Source organism: Haliotis cracherodii, unplaced genomic scaffold (assembly GCF_022045235.1).
Source record: "Haliotis cracherodii isolate W230 unplaced genomic scaffold, xgHalCrac1.p SCAF_4, whole genome shotgun sequence".
NCBI lineage: Eukaryota > Metazoa > Mollusca > Gastropoda > Lepetellida > Haliotidae > Haliotis > Haliotis cracherodii.
In genome coordinates, this window is record NW_027266297.1 from 8,092,950 (window position 1) to 8,107,525 (window position 14,576).

A 14,576-nucleotide genomic window follows, 5' to 3' on the forward strand; every position below is an offset into this window, starting at 1 on the left:
TTCTCATGTACTCACTCTCTCGGAGGGAGGGGCAGCCATGTGGGTAAGGCGTAAAAAAACACTCACTCACCCAACAAAACGTTGCTTATAGAATCCATTAAATTATGAAGGTTTGAGCAACAGACACGCTACAGTAACATGTTTCAGTTGAAACTGGATCCTCCTGAAAATGTCATCTATTGAATTGAGTGTATATCAACATGAAATCAAATATTCATTCGACACCGAAAGATAAAAAGGCAAACTTAATGACATACGAGCACGGTATTAAATGTCGAACTGTCATGAACAAATTTGTGAAGTCAGTTACGTAACGAGACACCATGTCGATGGACGCTGGCATGTATTAGAGAGAGTATACATAGTTAGTCTAAGAACTATTCTTTCATTTGTGGGGGGCACGCGTTGCCCAGTCGTCTAAGGCGCCGCGATTCGCTGTGCAGAGTTGTCTCCCTTGGGTACGCCAGAAACCTGTGATCGTGGGTTGGAATCCCGGTTCGCCCCGATTATGTCTCTAGGTTTGTCAGCACCATACTAAGCTCGTGGGTATTCACCAAACCGTTAAAGGTCTGAGACTCTCTCTCTCTCTGTTGTACCCACGAGGTTGCGTTTGTTTGTATGTTGTTCATATATATGATTATGACGTTTTATCTCTTGTATATCTGTAAATCACGTGTTTCTCTTGAAATGCCAGATCGCGATATTCAGCATTCTTACATGATGTGCGGTGTGCTAAAAAAAAATATATCAATAGTCTTCTCTTCCTTGTCCAGACGAAATGTGTAGCTAATGCATCTGGGCTCTATTCAGTCAACGATGCATGAATATTTTGCCTATCTGCAGTAGGCTTAATGTTCCGTATTGTGTTTTGATATTGTAATATAGAAAGCTTTCGGATAACAAGAATGGTTTGAATAATATACGCGCGTAACCATCCATGAATGTATTTTGTATGCTGTGTCGTGTAACAAATGGCATCAATTTATTCAACCCGCGTTCCCTTGAGAAAATATTCCTCGAACACTTTATACCAATGCGTAATGCCCTTGGGTAATAAAAGCCGGATTATTTTCACATGCGAGTGAAGTATGCATGCAGGTTATACGTTATGCGGAGCGATTGATAAAGATTGACAGTGTATAATTCCCGAATCGCTCAAGTGGATGATTTGACTCTCAAAGCTCCGATTTACCCTATAAAACACATTTCGTTTGTATAAAATATAAATGAATTGTTTCCTTAAAATGTATTCAGTCTGTTTAAAGATTAATCAAGAACGAGTGTACTTCATGTCGCGGTAGCATAGTCAGCAAAAACTCTTTAAACCGGACGGTCCCGTTCCTGTGATGGCGTACTCTTTCCAACTATGCACTAAAAATAGATTGTAGTGGTCAACTGTTAGACGCTTATGCAACTGTGACATGGGTTTTTTTGTGGGCAGAGTGCAAGTGAATCCGTCAACGTGGTCGACCATTTCAAACCGTGCATTATTTGCAGGTTTTACGGTGTAAGTGTTTACAGAACCTGTTATTCCTGTTTAAGCCAGCTGTTATCCTATTAGAGCAATGGGCTAGTCTAGTGGTTAAAGCGTTTGCTCCACTTGGGTTCGAGCTATAGGTAGCCATGTTGTTAATGCTAGCCCCACTGTTACTGTTACTGTTACTGCTACTGCTACTGCTACTGCTACTGTTACTGCTACTGTTACTGTTACTGCTACTGCTACTGTTACTGTTACTGCTACTGCTACTGCTACTGCTACTGCTACTGTTACTGCTACTGCTACTGCTACTGTTACTGCTACTGCTACTGCTACTGCTACTGCTACTGTTACTGCTACTGCTACTGCTACTGCTACTGTTACTGTTACTGCTACTGCTACTGCTACTGTTACTGTTACTGCTACTGCTACTGCTACTGCTAGTGCTACTGCTACTGCTACTGCTACTGCTACTGTTACTGTTACTGCTACTGCTACTGCTACTGCTAGTGCTACTGTTACTGTTACTGTTACTGCTACTGCTACTGCTACTGTTACTGCTACTGCTACTGCTACTGCTACTGTTACTGCTACTGTTACTGTTACTGTTACTGTTACTGCTATTGCTAGTGCTACAGCTGCAATGGTGTTATATAGAAAGTAAGACACCAACTTAGACTGACATTATTTACCTCAAAGGAATTTAACATAAAGACTGATTTGGTTGAATTATCTTTCAATATACAGTAAAGTACGGTTATAACGAACTCAAAGGGACTACTAAATTTAGTTCGTTATAACCGTAGTTCGTTATAAGCATATACACAGCATAACTAAAGCAAATAGTCGGGACCAAAAAGTAAGTTCGTTATATCCGTCAGTTCGTTATAAGCGTGTTCGTTATAACCGTAGTTTCCTGTATAATTAAGGGAGCTTAGGCCCTGGCTTCATGTACATACTTGCCACAATATTGTACACTTGTTTGGGGGATTTCGTATATATTGTTCGAGGTTCTGCGTGGGACATTAATGAACTCACTGAAACCTGACTCGCAAACCCATTGCGAAAGGATAGCTGAAATATTGTGGAATACGGCGATAAATAACACATTGCGAAATACCAGTTGGCGTGGAAGTGGCTACTGGTTTATTTTCCCAATGCTCATGTAGTCAATGTTTCATGTTTAACGTCGCAGCAGCACTAGTATGTTAGCGTATTGCGACACTAGTATGTTAGCGTATTGCGACACTAGTATGTTAGCGTATTGCGACACTAGTATGTTAGCGTATTGCGGCACTAGTATGTTAGCGTATTGCGGCACTAGTATGTTAGCGTATTGCGGCACTAGTATGTTAGCGTATTGCGACACACTAACGACAAAACTGTAATGGTCAAAGATCTGACTTGGGGTACGCGCTGGACGTCGTGTATCATGTTGTTATATAGAAGCTCACACGAACCTTGTCTTATTTATAATTGATTGGAATATGTATATGATATTAATAATCAATTGCGTTAATGTTAAAACCTTCTTGAAAATGTTTGATAGTTAAAAAAAGTATACAATTTCATTATTGTAACTAGCGGCATATTTTATGGCCTTTCACAACCCAAGAACAATTTCGACGTCGTGATACAACTGAAATTTTGTTCAAAGCGCGCGTTAAACCCGTGAAAACCTGGGGTAGAATAGGTCTACAGCAACCCATTCTTGTCGTAAAAGGCGACTATGCTTGTAAGAGGCGACTAACGGGATCGAGGGGTCAGACTCGCTGACTTGGTTGTTCCATGTAATCGTATTCCTATTACGTGGATGACAATCACTGGCTTGTCTGCTCCAGACTCAGCTATTTACAGACCGCCGTCATATGGCTGGAATATAGTGCGGCGTTAAACAACATGAACAACAACAACAAACAAACAACAAAGCGGTGCTTCGCCCGACTCACTCACTCATTCACTCTATGTATAGTACTATTATATAATTATAGTCGTACGTGTCAATGCCCGATAGGCTGCCAATCAACTGTCAATGACAGTAATGCGCCAGTGACCTACAATGAGAAATGTTTTTGTTGATGATAATGGCGCAGTCCTTTCTTTGAATGTTCAGCCTCATCTCCAGCGCAGATGAAGAGATAAAGAATGATGTATGATGTAATAGCATTGTTCAATCACACCAACGTGACTACCGTCACATGAAAGTACTCGATTGTCAGTTGACATCGACACAAGGCGAGGTAATGACTCATTGATTGATACAGTGCGCGTGGGTAGAGATAGAAAAACGTAAATAGACATGTTTCACAAAAAACGGTTCTTGGATTTTACTTTTTAATCGTCATACTCGTCAATAATTACTTTTACGTACGCATCTATTTTTCACCATATATACTTATGTTCCTATTGATTTTTAGTTTTTTTGGCATAGCGTCATGAGCTCTAATATCGTTCACATCACATCGACAAAAAATGCCACATTTGGGTGTTTTTTACAGCGCACGATAGTGTTTTATAATACCATATAGAAAGAAAAAAATCACCACCTTCGAAATTATCTTGGGCATATTTATTCCATTTCCGTGGGTGTCATTACGAAATTCATCTCTTATCGTGAACTTTCGAAATAAGTGAGTTGGTTGGGTTAAATGCCGTTTTTTTCAGTTATATCTCGACGTGTCATCCAAATGTGGAAAGTTGAGGCCCTTACATCTTCCAGAGGCAAGAGAGTGAACTGACTATAAAAGTCCAGTTTCCACCCTTGCCGAACGAGGCTGGTATTATGGAGTTCGATTCTGGCTGGACTAACGAGTCTATGTACAGTCCAATCAAAATCGCGCACCGAAGTCGAAATTCGGTTCGTTAACAGTCATGCAGAGTTCGTTCGATTGCAGGATCTGCAACGCATGTGCACCGCCAACTCGTTGTCAACAGATATTTTCCAAATCTTTTCAAGTATTTAACCAAGGTGCTCACGTGATTTAATGCACTTCGCACATAGATCTTGATTGTCGATCAGATCGTCTTGTCTGGGCGCCCTCATTTTGTTTGAAGCAAATGCAAGTGATATGTGAGGTGGAATCTGATTGGTCCATAGGAGAGGCATAGAAGGGACATAACTCGTAATAGCCACTGGTGGCACTACGATCGAGCCCAGGAATTCCAGCCTAGTTCGGCAAGGGTGGAAACTGGGCTTTTAGTCAGTTAACTCTCTTGCCTCGGGAAGATGCAGGGGTCTCTAATTTTGAGAGCGCCCTGGGCGCTTATTACGTCGATTACGGTAACTCTCTTGACACGGGTTTTAGACGTGTGCCGCTTTTGGGAAATCCACGAACTTGGATATAGTTCACGACCAGCGGATCCTTGCAGTTAAAGGGGAGCAACTCTTGGCTACCCGAACCTTTACTCTCAAAATCACGTTCATGGTACAGCATGATTTTCAGAAGAAACAAATGACCAATTCATCCTTGCTACCTGTTGTCAAGTGTTGAGGAATAAGACATGTGTTTTCTGGTAGGTATTGATGGCACTGGTTACTCGGCATGGATGGGCCCGTTGTCAAAAGCACTGTAATTTGCTGTGCAGAGTTGTGTTACTTAAAATCTGTTAATACCCAACTCGCTCACTTACTTAACCCCATGCAGTTCCATGTGCACGTATAGCTAGCACTTTGTCAAGAAAAATACGAAAATTGCCCGTTCACCACGCAATGCATGGGTACCGGGTAGGATAAAATGAAAATGCAGAATCTTAAAGAGCCTAGCTCTGGAGCGTACAGTTCTCAGGGAGCTGAGAATGTTAACTGTGGTAACAATGTAACTATATCTCTTCTTGTATCTCTTTTGCTAATACATCAAAAATAGAGCTAAAACTAAACGGTTTTTTTTATTTTGTAATCATTTTGTGCTTTTCACTTTTAGAATTTAAGAAGTGTCGCCTTATTGTTCGTGTCAAGATGGCCTTCAATCGACGTATCGTTGGAGTTGTTATTATGTTATCTATTATCTGTTATCAGTACAAGGTAATTGTGTATTTGTGTAACATCGAGTCTCTGCAATGGAAATAAATGTATAGTAAAGAAAAAAACAGTTGTTAAATCATCTGAATAAAAAAAGCCAAGCGACTCTCTTGGCGATGTCGCAATCTAGACTTGCCAACTATTATAGACTTGCATGGGTTGTTTTGGATATATTTGTTTCAGGTCTGTATGACTCACAAAGTTACATGGGGGGCACGGGTGGCCCAGTCGTCTAAGGCGCCGCGATTCGCTGTGCAGAGTTGCGTCCCTTGGGCACGCCAGAAACCTATGATTGTGGGTTCGACCCCGGATCGCCCCGATTATGTTTCTAGGTTTGTCAGCACCATACCCGTGCTCGTGGTGGTAAACGTCTTAGACCTGCATAACTTCGGGCTTTCCTCCCACAATAAGCTGACACGCCGCGATATAACTGGAATATTGTTAAAAGCGGCGTTAAACCAAACTAACTCACTCACTACAAGGTTACATGCAGTGTTGAGTATGCATGATGTGGGCCCGACATTTCACACTCGATCATGAACACTTCTATTCTAGACTGTCTCACACTCCCTGAAACAAATACTTTCCCCTTCCGCCAAGCCCTATATTGTAGTGCTATGGATCTAAATGAAGGAAGTCAAAATTTTCAACAAATTCATCTCACTGGGGCTTTTTTTTCAATTGAAATATAGCTGTTTGTTTATATCAAGCATATATTTTCAGAGACCAAGCGTTAGTCTAGAACAGTTTATGCATGTGCACTTACTGTTATTCTAAGATCGCTTTGTTAACAAACACTGGACCTTCTCGAACAAAGATCCTTAAGTCTTCAAAGCAACAGCTGTCGGGATCATTTCAAGATCGACTTTGTCGACTTGTCTGAAGGCGGAATAGAACAAAGTCACTTCCACTTCCCAAACACGGTATGCACGAGAAGGACAGCGTTTGGTCCTACAAGATGGTATTACCTCTCGTGGACAGGTATCCAAGGAAAGACGACGAAACATATTACGAAACATCAACATGGGTAAATCATTCTTTATTTTAATTGTTTATGTTTCCTTTCCTATCGGTTAGAATTTGTCTCCATCATTTTGTTTGTTGTTTAACGCCGCATTCAGAAATATTCAAAGTACAGGACGGCGGTCTGTAAATAATCTAGTCTGTACCAGACAATCCTGTGATTGACATGCCTCAACCAAGTCAGAGAGCCTGACAACTCGATCGCGATAGTCGCCTCTTACGCGAAACATGGGTTGCTGAAGACTAATTCTAACCCGGATCTTCACGGGGCTGATCCCTAGCTCGGGCGAAAGACGAGACTTAAAGGCTCGATTATTCAGGCTCGGTGACTTGGTTGAATGCGTGTCATCGTACCCCCGACGGTGTGAAGTCTTGCTCATCATATCAATCAATGGGTTGTCTGGCCCAGAGTTGATTATTTATAGACCTTCCAGCCTTGGGTTCCCACTACCGGCTTGTCGGAAAGGGATGCCACTACCGGCTTGTCGTAAAGGGTTCTCACTTCTGGCTTGTCGTAAAGAGCGAGGACTGGCGGTAATATGTTTGGCTTGCGTGGTTCATCGAGCCTTGTTAGATCGTTGGCCATGCTATCAGGATTAGATGACGGTTCAGGATTCGACTGCATACATACCGCCGCGATATTTTTCGATTAACGTTGACTGTGAAGTGACACAACGTTTTGTCACTTGTTTTATAGTGTAACGGTATTTGGTGGGATTCGGTGGTGATAGTATTCTGTTATATTATTTTCTATTTTGTTATCATAGCTTTCAGGAACCAAAATCATGCACGCACACACGCACGCACGCAAACAAACGCACATACATATACGTACACGCGCATTACAGGCTACTCATGCAAGCACACGCAACAACAAAACCCAAACGTCGGAAATAATGCAGGTCATTGCCCTAACAGCTACCAACCAACTGCAGGCGCAATTTCCTTCAATTTACGTCCCCATTAAAATATTTTATTGCAATAAATGTCTTCATATAAAACGAACGCAAGGTCAGGTTGAAAAGACTAAGATCTTTTACGTAAGTAATCAGATAAAATCACGATGTCAGATGACACTGATGGATGCCTCTTGCAGCCGAGAGGAGCGTGTTTGGCTTTGTTTTAGCTGTTCCTTTTTTAGCCGGAAAACGACTTAATTTGGCGTTTGACTTAGCGTAATTTTCTCAGGAAACTTGCGCCTCTTCTCACAATGTCATGTAATCGTTTTCCAAGCGCAGGAGGAATCTGTGCAGTCCGCGGATTGCGCCGAAGGGCAAGCGTTCTATCAAGCTTAGTGTCAAAGATGATATACGACGGACATCGGGGTCGATAGATGACGCTGAGATAGCCATGTTGTCTTTCCTTCTTAGAGCACGGGCCATTGAGGAGCTGTACGAGCTATGACAAGATGATACGTTTCTGGATCCCTGTGTTGTTGGGTACTCGTCTCGCCCATTATATACACGCTGGACAGAAGATAAAGAGCCCCGGCTGAATTCTATATTCCAACTCGGCTGTCGATCACGTGCAGGGTTAAAAACGTTAGACGGCTGACGTGCCGGTTCATACCTATTTCATGTGGGACCCCGGTCGCAATTTGAGCTGATCGATCGAACCAATTCGTCTGTACCCTCGGGCTTGGCTGGTGGTAGGGGGTGGGGACGTTTTATCTATCCCTTCGGGCTGAACTTCCAATAGGCGGGCAAGCACAGCTAAAGCCGTTATCTTGGTTAATAACTACCAGATTAAGCAGCGGTTGTCGCCCTTGGGCGATTCACATCTCGTAGTTCATTATACAGGTTAGAGAAACGGGTCCGATGTCGATATCCTCGGATCCGATGTGTGAGGATTTATTGATAGCGTTATCTGCCTACAAATCTTGAGCTTGTCACAACATCATAACAAACAATGTTAATATGCTCTAATACGATAAGTATAATAATAACTAAGTTTGTTTGTTTGTTGTTTAACGTCGCATTCAGAAATATTCTAGCTATATGAAGGTGACCTGTACATTATCGAGTCTGGATCAGACCAACCAGTGGTTGATATTATGAGTAACGTTCACTATGAAACCGACCAGTCCAGACTAGTACAAGCAGCCTCACACACGTGAATGCATGTCGCTATAAGTGAAATATTCTTGAACGCGATGTTAAAGTGTTTCAGCACACCTTTTAAACAATCTAATTTATGTAAAAAAAAGACGTTTTATATGTGAAGCCAAAATAAAGTCGTTTCTGGTGTCTGAGTGAGTATCGTTTTACGCCGCTTTTAGCAATATTTCAGCAATATCACAATGGGGGAGACCAGAAATGGGTTTCACACATTGACCCATATGGGGAATCAATCCCGGGACGTCTGTGTGGCAAGCGAATATTTTAACCTCTAGGCTACCCAACTGCCCCTTTCTGGCCTCTGAAGAGAGCACCATGTTATTGTTGTCTTCTCATTATTATTATTCCTCTTGTTAGATTGATCTGTGCGTTCATATTTCTTTGAACGGGGATGGGAATAATGAAATGCCTTCAAATCTCCAACAATGGACATTGCAGTCAATACGACGACTATATTCCGTTGGGAAGATTTAACTTGTTTGTTTCACCCGAGGCGCTTTGTTATCGGAACGTGCTAAGAGATCTACCTCTCATATGCCAGTGTTTCTGAGAAATGGTAAAGAATCGTCAAAATCCTGCAATTAGCGCGATAGTTTTTAGCTATTAAGTTATGTGTTTATATAAGACGCATCAACGCAAACAGCCAAAGACCGGAATCGTCGCCACCAAGCCAGGACCATTTAACCGCTGCCAATTGATCCGACCCTTTCTAAGACTTTTTACCAGGGAATATTGACCAAGGAACTATAACTGTGTGCTACAAGACACCTTTTTGTCATCGCTGTCGCCGAATCTGTTGACTTTCCTTCGAGCTGTGATATTAAACTTCTCCATGAACTAATATTTTTGCCGGTTTGGCTACAAAGTACGACCCTAAAGGTTTTTTTTCCGAATTATCACTTGGCGGCTGGGAAAACACGGAATTTGTGTATTTGTTCTTCAGCTTATCAAATTTCTTGTTCGTTTGTTTATAATATTGTAGTGTAAACTCGATAGCGGGGAAATTCACGCACGTTTTATTGATTTTTCATCTCAATACATTGTAAAGCTGAACAACTTTAAACCGTAACGCCTGTTGATATTAATACAGCATCAATATCACTTCTCGGGGAACTTTGGATATTAACAGTATTTTGTAGTTCTCGTTCCGCTGCTCTCTACGTATCTTGTTATCGATTGTGTAGGCCAAGATGCCTCATTAAGATGCAGATATAAAATATATCGACGTAATCCTTTCAAACGAACCCCGTAAATTGCCCCGAATGACATTTAATCCATATCAACAATGCAGTCTGCTAAAGTTGATGTGAAGGACACAAATGTGGGTCGATTGAAATGAACTGGCACATATTGCCGGAACCAGTATATGATATAGGTGTATGTTTCATGTTTAAATAGCAACAGATACCGTGCGTCTGTCACACTCACGATGCGCACGGGCATGTTTATTGCAGTATCACATGACATCAACACGAAAGGATTTATGCATTTATTGGTTTGTCGATACATTGGATATTTGCTTAGCATTTTATGCACTCTCAAAGCACCTGTTACATCGAATATAGGTCGAGTTATCCGATGTTCGAGACAAACGGAACGTCGAAATATTCACACAGCAAAGAGAACAGTCTGTCTCCCAGAACCAAGAGAATAAATATAATATGAATTCGACTCAAGTCTAGAATGATTCAGCAAGTCTAGATTACCTCATCATTGGTCTGGGCTCCATATGGATTTTTTGTGGATATATATTTTGTAAATAAGAAAACTTTATTCTTGGAGTAAATGTTTCTCTAACAATGAGAATTGTACGTCTTTTTAACATGTATGTCGAGTTAGTGAGGTAATACTCTCAAAATAATACTACTGCTAAATTGAAAATCGGCTCGAGTTATATAACGTTGTTCAGTGCTATGTAGGCAACCTTTCTGTTTCATGCTACGGAGGCTGGTAGAGTGAGCATGCGCCTGCTTCGGCTAAAGCTCGATCCCTTGTCAGCTTGTGAGATAGTTATTTGCTGTATATTGTCTCCCCTTAGTCTTGCACAGGTCCTATGCTTCGAATCCCAGAATTCCAGATTGTTATTCTAGTTATGTTGGCACTGTACCGTTCTTGTGAGTTATATGAAAAAAAAGGATTAACGTCTAAGACCCGCATCACTCGGTCTTTCCTCTCTCATCACGGGTGGCACGGGTGGCCCAGTCGTCTAAGGCTTCGCGATTCGCTGTGCAGAGTTGCATCCCTTGGGCACGCCAGAAACCTATGATTGTGGGTTCGAATCCCGGTTCGCCCCAATTATGTTTCTAGGTTTGTCAGAACCATACCCGTGCTCGTGGGTTTCACCGAAGTGGTAAACGTCTTAGACCTGCATAACTTCGGGCTTTCCTCCCACATTAAGCTGACACGCCGTGATATAACTGGAATACTGTTAAAAGCGGCGTTAAACCCAACTCACTCACTCACTCACTCTCATCAGGCCGTGCAGTAGCTGGAGTACTGGTTAAAACTACGTTAAATCAAACTCATTTACTCATTTACCTGCCAATATCTCTTTAGTGAGTTCGTGTTATTTTTTCTGACAACATGAACAGCTTAAAGAGTCTGAGTATATCCGAAGGGCATTAAGTACGTTCTTAAACTATGTTATCCTTCATACATGTGCTAGTTTGTTTGTTTGTTTGGTTGTTGTTCAACGTCACAATATTCCAGTTATATGACGTCGGTCTGTAAATAATCGAGTCTGGACTAGGCAATCCAATGATTGACTTAATAAGCATTGATCCACGCAATTGGTATACGAGGACATGCATTAACCAAGTGAGTGAGCCTGACCACCCGATCCCGTTAGTAGCCTCTCACGACAAGTATAGTGGCCTTTTGCGGCAAGCATGGGTTGCTGAAGACCTATTCTACCCGGATCTTCACGGGCAATATGTGCTAGTTGTCTTTGGTTTTCTTTGGGTATTCCATTTATTCTTACTCCATTGCGTCCAGCTTGTGGGTACTTTTGAACCAGTGAGTGGACGTTTGTCAGGCATAATTCTGCTTAAACCACTTGTTCAGGTGACTGCGTTTTGTCCCGTTTGCGTGCTATTCAATGTGTGTGGCATATCGCATGAGAGGTCGCAATAGCGATACATGTCCAGAGTTACTCGTACAATGAGATAGACGGGGCACTTTTGTGTAATATGCACTGCAGTGGTGTAATGTACACGTAATGCCTGAATGATTATAAAGACACGCAGGCACGGACGGTGAACAGACTACATTGGATAATTCCACAGGGTTGTTAAACTTTTTTCTTTCTTTTTTTTTCTTTTTTTTGGGGGGTTGGGGGTTGGGGTGTCGTGAAATTAGTGTTTTATTTTGCGTATGTTTTGGGAACTATACATATGGTCATGTTATCATACCTGTCTGTCTCACTATACCGTGTTGTCATACCTGCCTCACTATACCATGTTGTCATACCTCGCTATATCAGGTATGGACAAGCATGCGATACATCTAAGCCGTACCGTACCCAGTTGTTTTTTTTATAATACTGTCTGGCTATCTGTTTGGCTCTTTGATGATACTGGGCGGTCGGGTAGCCTAGTGGTTAAAGCGTTCGCTCGTCACGCCGAAGACCCGGGTTCGATTCCCGACATGGGTACAATGTGTGAAGCCCATTTCTGGTGTCCCATTGCAGCAACAATTTCAACACGTTGGCATCAAGTGAGTTGTGAGTGAGTGAGTTAAACTTAAACGTCGGCATCGTTGGCATCAAGGGGAACAATTGGTCCCCATTATCTCCTGTTCGTCAAAGAGTCACGTGATGGTTATTGGATGGTTACTGGCTGTCAGCGTATTGCGAATCGCTGTTCATGATATCAACCACCGGTATGCCTCGTCCAGAATCGATTGTTTACAGGCCGTCGTGAAGTAACATCATTCGCTCAGAGTAGATCGAATTAGGAGTACAATGGTACACTCGTTATTTCTGGTTCTTTTTTAATATTAATTCGATCATCAAGTTAAGCAGCATCACCATTAAGCGATGGTCCAGCGGATAGGGTTTCTTCATGAGGAGCGGAAGGTCTGTGGTTTTTATCTCTTAGTCGTGTCATACCAACAGACGTTAAAAGATGGTACTTGTTACCCTGACGATTTTGAGTAATAACAAATAATATAATATTCGAAACGCGATTTCATTTAAACAAACGAAGGTGTCAGGTCGTGTTCGATCAAGACCTTGCGACTATTTTATCTGTCAGGATGTGTTGTGTTTGATTAGTGATTGTGAAGCCTATTTCTGGTGTTCCTCGTTGTGATATTGCGGGACAGTTGGACGAAGCGGGTTAAACCAACCTCCACTCTAGTGGATAGAGCGCATGCTCAGAGAGAGGAAGGTCGGAGGTTCGATCCCTGGTCGCGTCATACTAAAAGACGTTACAAGATGGTACTTGTTGTTACCCTGCCTGGCGTTCGGCATTAAGGGGATGAAACAATGACCGGTCAGTTCGGAGTCCGTGTACTGAGGAAAGAAGAACATAGTTATGCAGTCAACTACGTTAATGACGAACACGCTTATAACGAACTGTTATTTGGTCCTGGCCATTTGCTGTATATGGTTATAACGAACTACGGTTATGACGAGCTGGAATTCGTACTTCCTTTGAGTTCCTTGCAACCGTAGTTTAATGTATTCGTCTTTGATCTGAGTAAGATATTCATGTATAACTGCGGCATGGTGTCTCAGTGGGCAAGCACGATAAAACTGACATTAGTCACACACACACATAGTCACACACACATACATAGTCACACACACACATAGTCACACACACACATAGTCACACACACACACACACACACACACACACACACACACACACACATAGTCACACACACACATAGTCACACACACACACACACACACACATAGTCACACACACACAGTCACACACACACACACACACAAACACACACACACACACACACACACACACACACACACATATACACACATAGTCACACACACACACACACACACACACACGTCGCTGTATAAATGCTATATAACGTAATCTTAAACGTGAAGTTAAACTCAATTTCACCTGACATCTCAACATTCACCGACAACACTACACTCCCAACCCCGACACACACATCCACACCAACATCCACATCTACGCCCACATCTATATCCACATCCACATCCACATCTACATCTACACCTACATCTACAACCACATCCACACCATCATCGACACCTACATCCACATCCACATATACATCAACACACACACACACACACACACACATCCACACCAACATCCACATCCACATCCACGCGAACATCCACATCCACACCCACATCTACACCTACAGCTCTGCCACGGCGACACACACATCGATGCGACGTGCATTGTTTCCTCTTCCTATCCGGCTCAACACTACCACAGCATCACTGCTTTTCTTTTCCATCCATCTCAAATATGGATCGGTGAAACTTGCTGATTACTGGAATGAAGGCAATTCGTTTCTATTTTTAAATTACAAGCCAGTGCTAAATTACAGAGTGCATTTGACATAGATGAATTGATATTACAAATCTAAAATCACGATGCATCATCTCACTATAAGCCTCTCATTATATGAATATTAACGAGATGTAGCTAGATTCCGCGAAGCAGTTTTTTGGGCTATTTCCGGGTCGAACAGTATGAATATGTATTCTTCTCTACCGCAATTGTGCGTTATGTTCTTAGTAAACTAGACCTCGATCCACTTCAGTCAAACGATAGAGTCCCTTGTATTTTCTACGATAGAACTAGTGCCCTCGTTGCGTGAGACGGGCACTTCGTCTTCAGAGATACAAAGACACGCACATCAATATTTACATAACACAGCTCGGCAAGTGGCCCTTGTCCTTGATGAGGGCTTTACACCCAAGCCTGTT

The 14,576-nt window shown here is 42.2% G+C and overlaps 1 protein-coding gene across 2 annotated transcripts in view; it reads left to right on the forward strand.

Moving 5' to 3' along the window:
- Positions 1-14,576, forward strand: part of LOC139480553 (tetraspanin-18-like) — a 100,737-nt gene that overhangs the window by 24,024 nt on the left and 62,137 nt on the right. Inside the window, exon 1 of one of the 2 annotated variants that reach the window (XM_071263671.1) lies at positions 6,421-6,522. The exons of the other annotated variant lie outside the window; for it this stretch is intronic. Coding sequence (XP_071119772.1) covers positions 6,421-6,522 — 102 coding nt within the window. Of the gene's footprint in view, positions 1-6,420; positions 6,523-14,576 lie in introns of those variants that run through there. 2 annotated transcript variants of the gene reach the window in all.